General features: G+C 50.4%; 1 protein-coding gene across 1 annotated transcript in view; it reads right to left on the reverse strand.

Moving 5' to 3' along the window:
- Positions 1–497, reverse strand: part of LOC106724942 (LON peptidase N-terminal domain and RING finger protein 3-like) — a 3,664-nt gene extending 3,167 nt beyond the window's left edge. The window contains exon 1 of the mRNA XM_014534193.1: positions 4–497. Coding sequence (XP_014389679.1) covers positions 4–341 — 338 coding nt within the window. The 5' untranslated portion in view covers positions 342–497. The remainder of the gene's footprint in view (positions 1–3) is intronic.
- Between the last annotated feature and the right edge of the window lie 3,999 nt (positions 498–4,496).

Genomic DNA, 4,496 nt, shown 5'->3' on the forward strand with positions numbered 1-4,496 from the left:
GGCGGGATGTTCTCAGCCAGGCAGCGCACCAGCTGCTGCAGTTGCTCGGCCACCAGCTGCTGCCGCTCTGACAGCTGTCGGTATACCTCGAGGGCTTCCCGGAGGCGCCCCCCGGACGCCAGGGCGTCTGCCTGTGTGAGCAGGACTTTACACTCCGTCGTCGAGGCCGGAGGAGGCTGCTCCGGCTCCCGCGTCGGTAGAGGTGCGAGACCTTCTGTAGCCGCCTCCGGATGGCCCGAATCTACACGGGTCACTGATGCCGCCGGCTCCGCCAGCTCTAAGTTGTTGCTCGCGAGCTCAGCGGGCAAGCTCGGCATCTGTTCAGCCTGAAATGAATCCATTAAAGAAGGACAAACTCAGGAAGAGGCGTCTAGGGGCCGGGGACCCAGAGCAGGGAGCGGCGGCTTGAGGTAATTGGAGCTGCCACTGCGGTCGCGAGGCGGCACACCGGTCCCTGCCGCTCCTCAGAGAGCTCCATGCCGGCCGCCTCGCGCCGCCTAATAACTGTCTTGTCTCAGCAAAGCGTTATATAAAACGTCACCACGTGACGCGCCGCCACGCTGCTCATTGGCCGGCGGCAGGGAAATTGTTACAAAACCAGACAGTTTTGTAACAGTGTTGCGCTTGGGTTTTTTGGCTTAGTTTTTCTTGGCTTCTTTTTGAGGTTGTTTGTGTTTACACTGTCTTATTTCCCCCTGGCAATGTGGTTCCTTTTCGGATGAGGGGGAGAGGAAAAAGAAACAGTGTTTGCTCTCGGGCTCTTCACTCCAAACTACCCTATCCCACCCTCAAACCTGTCAGCAAACCGATCCGTTCGCTAGCGGCCCTCTCCCCACCCTCCTCAACCCCCCGCGGCCCTCTCCTCACACTCCCTAACCCCCAGGGAAGGCCGGTACTTCGAGGAGCACAGTCCGCTAGGTCTTGTGGGACGCCCAAGTCTCGTCCTTCTAGGGTTGACCACTGCTGCCTGCAAAGAGAAGCGGGTTAGGGGGGTCTCAGGGAAGACCCTCACCCCGGTTCCGGCCCCCTGTCCGCCTTCTCCGGAAAGTCCTACAAAAGTAGTGAATACAGGTATCCGAGGGTGTTTGGTATCCAGTTCTAGAAGCGTCAGGGAACGCGGGTGGTGTAAAAGTTCTGTGGCTCGAGCTGAGCTGTGGGGGAAGCGTGAAGATGTGCTTAACAGCTCGAGCCGGGGGGATTGGCGCCTCGCGTGCCCAGGCTCTTCACCTCTTCCTCCCCCAACTCCGGAATCTGGAGAAGGACTTGGACTGCCGGGGGCCACCCGCAGGATGGGCGCGGCCACGAGGACTCCGCCTGCGGGGGTCAGTGGGTATTCTGGGGGCCGAGGGAGCACGGCGGGCGGAGAAGGACCCGAGAGCACTACTCCAGAGAAAGTCTTCTAATCCTGATGTACTCCAGCGGCCGGCCAAGCTGCCTCCGGTTTCACCACTCCAGAACCCTGAGTTCAGACATCCTCGAGTCACAGTGGGGGCTTGTGCGTGAGACGGTAGGGCTGGCTTATGGTGGCTAGGGACCCTCAACGGTACCCGGGTTAGGATTACATACAGGAGGTCAGTGTAAACCGCCCACACTGACTCCTTCCAACCCCCACACTTCAGACGGGAGCCACAGGCACAAATACGCGGGCAATGCTTAGAGACCTAAAGGAATAACACACTTCCACCAACGTCACGCTGAGCAGAGGAGGGGGGCGGGATCTGGGCTTACCCCTGGCTCAGTGGGCCTCCAGATCTGCGGGCTCTAGACAGTGCCTGAAGCAGTGCCCAGGGCATAGCGCTGCCCCTGGGGCCTGAGGACCTACACTTGGCTCCTGCTGCGGTCACTTCTTAGCCAAGTAAACTTGAGCAAGTGACCTAATTTCTGGGAGCCATCATTTGGGCTTCCCGAACCAATACCAGCGAAGGTCTTAGTTGGGATCAAGTCATGTTTCAGGGCTTCGGACCACAGCCTCTATCTGGGCTCTTTGTTGTTTAAGTTGTTAATCCCTCCTTGAGTCAACACCATGGTCACAGAGAGCAGGTACTGTGCAGCCAAGGGGAAAGAGACCAAGAAAATAAATAGAGGAACTCAGGATGTAGCCAGGAAGGCATAAACACACATAGGAAAACTTGGGTCGCAGCCATATTTTTTTCATAACCTTGGAACCGTAGGAAAGCCTCAGTTTCTCCTAATTTCTAAGGTTCCCTCCGGCCCTAACCTTGAGTGGCTTCTATCTTAAGACCAGATTTAATGATTCAAGCTCAGCTACTTAAGTGCAAAAGACTAGGCTACATGTTGTGGTCAGGGCTTGGACAGGGGGCAAAGCCTGCAGTAGTGTTGGAAGGGCCAGGGTGAATAGATGGCTGTCAGGCTTGAGATAGATTTTGAAGGTAAGGAAGTCTTAGGACTGGCCAAGAGGTGGAAGAGATGGCTATGTCAGGCAGTAGGGGAGAAGCTGGGGCTCCTGGTGACTTGCTGTCTAAAGTGAGCTCCCTTTACCCTTCAGTTTCCCCTGCTGTTAAGTGAGGTGTCTTAGTCCACTCGGGCTGCTATAACAAAATACCATAGACTGGATGGATTGTGAAAAACAGAAATTTATTTCTAGAGGCTGGGGAGTCCAAGATCATGGCCCTTGCAGATTCAGTGTCTGGTCTGAACCTGTTTCCTGGTTCATAAGCGGCTCTTTTTTATATATAACCTCACATGGCAGAAAGGGGCAAGTGATCTTTCTGAGGTCTCTTTTATAAGGACACAAATGTCATTTGTGAGGGAGCCCTCATAACCTAATCACCTCCCAAAAGTCCCATCTCCAAATATTATCACACTAGGGGTTAGCTTTAAACGTATGAATTTGGGAGGGACACATTCGGTCTAATGTCTGCCTCTTCTGGCATCTGCATGGAGGGACAGTCTGTGGTACAGGTAAAGAGATTTTTACGAAAGGGCCATGAGATGGATAATGATGAAAATCTCTTAAGTCAAGAGCTTTATCCATTTAACAGATTTTTAAAAAGAGATGTTGCTTACCCAAAATTGTCTTCCAGATGCATATCTGGGATGTACCTTCCTCCCTGGATCACCTTCACAAGTATGCATCCTTGGAAAACAAGTATGTTTTCCCTCCCTTGCTGATGAGGGGTGGAAAGGCAAGGAGAAGGCCAAGTTGGGAAGTGGGTCTCAGTCCTACAAGCATGTGTAGAGATTCTCTCATCAGATAGCCCCTCCAGCAGCTGCATGTGCCTAAGGCTGACCATGAATTTGGTCAGGAATGTAGATACCACTGTGATGTAGGGTGAGCTGTGCAAAAGGAAGCACCATCTACTAACTAAACAGATTTCATGAGAGTTTTACATTGTATTTTCAAATCAGGACTGCTTGGAAGACAACATGGAATGACTTTCTATTGAATACTGGAAAACATTACCACTGTGGTTTTCTTTCCTTCTTTATTTAAAATAAACAAACATTACATTGATATACATTTGTAGACTAACTTACAAGTCTCCCAGTGAAAACTTTCTCCCCTCTGCCCTTACTAATTGGAACACCCTAGAACAGTGGTTCTCAACCTTCCTAATGCTGTGACCCTTTAATTCAGTGCCTCATGTTGTGGTGACCCCCAACCACAAAATTATTTTCGTTGCTACTTCATAACTGTAATTTTGCTACTGTTACGAATCGTAATGTAAATATCTGATATACAGGATGTATTTTCATTGTTACAAATTGAACATAATTAAAGCATAGTGATTAATCACAAAAACAATATGTAATTATATATGTGTTTTCCGATGGTCTTAGGCGACCCCTGTGAAAGGGTCGTTCGACCCCCAAAGGGGTTTCGACCCACAGGTTGAGAACCACTGTCCTAGAAGGAGGGGAAAGGAGAGATTGACGACGCCTTGTCAGGTGGCAAATATTCCTTTTGGAGGGCCTGGTTCTTCAAACCTCCATTTATTTTCCTAAGGTTAACCAGGAAAAACAGCAAGTTGATCTTCAGCTCCTTTCTAATTGACTGCAATAAGTGACTGGGCTGAGGATCATCTCTGGTGCCCAGAGGAGACCTGAGCAAGCAGGGTTTGACCCTAGCTCCTCTTACCAGGGCAACCTTATATCCACCTGTTTCACTGAAGAAAGGCTTTCCCTTCATTAAACTAAAATGTTTGAAAACCATGGCAATTAGCACCTATTTTTATGTATTTGTAGAGCATCTTCTATGTGTCAGGTATTGGAGATGTATCAAAGCAGCACTTGACTCCCAGGTTCTCCCTTACATATGGTAGCACATTTTCCCCCACACATTTACGTCCCCACTTCAGGTAGACTAGAAGTTCCATGAGGGCAAGGACTAGTGTCTTGTGTCTTTCATCTCCTTCTCAGAAGACAATACTTGAACAGACTGTACTGAACATGGCAGTGAATGGGAGTGTTCAGAGGGACAAGAGGAATCCCAGCTGGAATGTCATACCTTTGCCCTGTGTCATTCACAGAGGAGA

The sequence above is a fragment of the Myotis brandtii genome, unplaced genomic scaffold (genome assembly GCF_000412655.1).
Source record: "Myotis brandtii unplaced genomic scaffold, ASM41265v1 scaffold126, whole genome shotgun sequence".
NCBI lineage: Eukaryota > Metazoa > Chordata > Mammalia > Chiroptera > Vespertilionidae > Myotis > Myotis brandtii.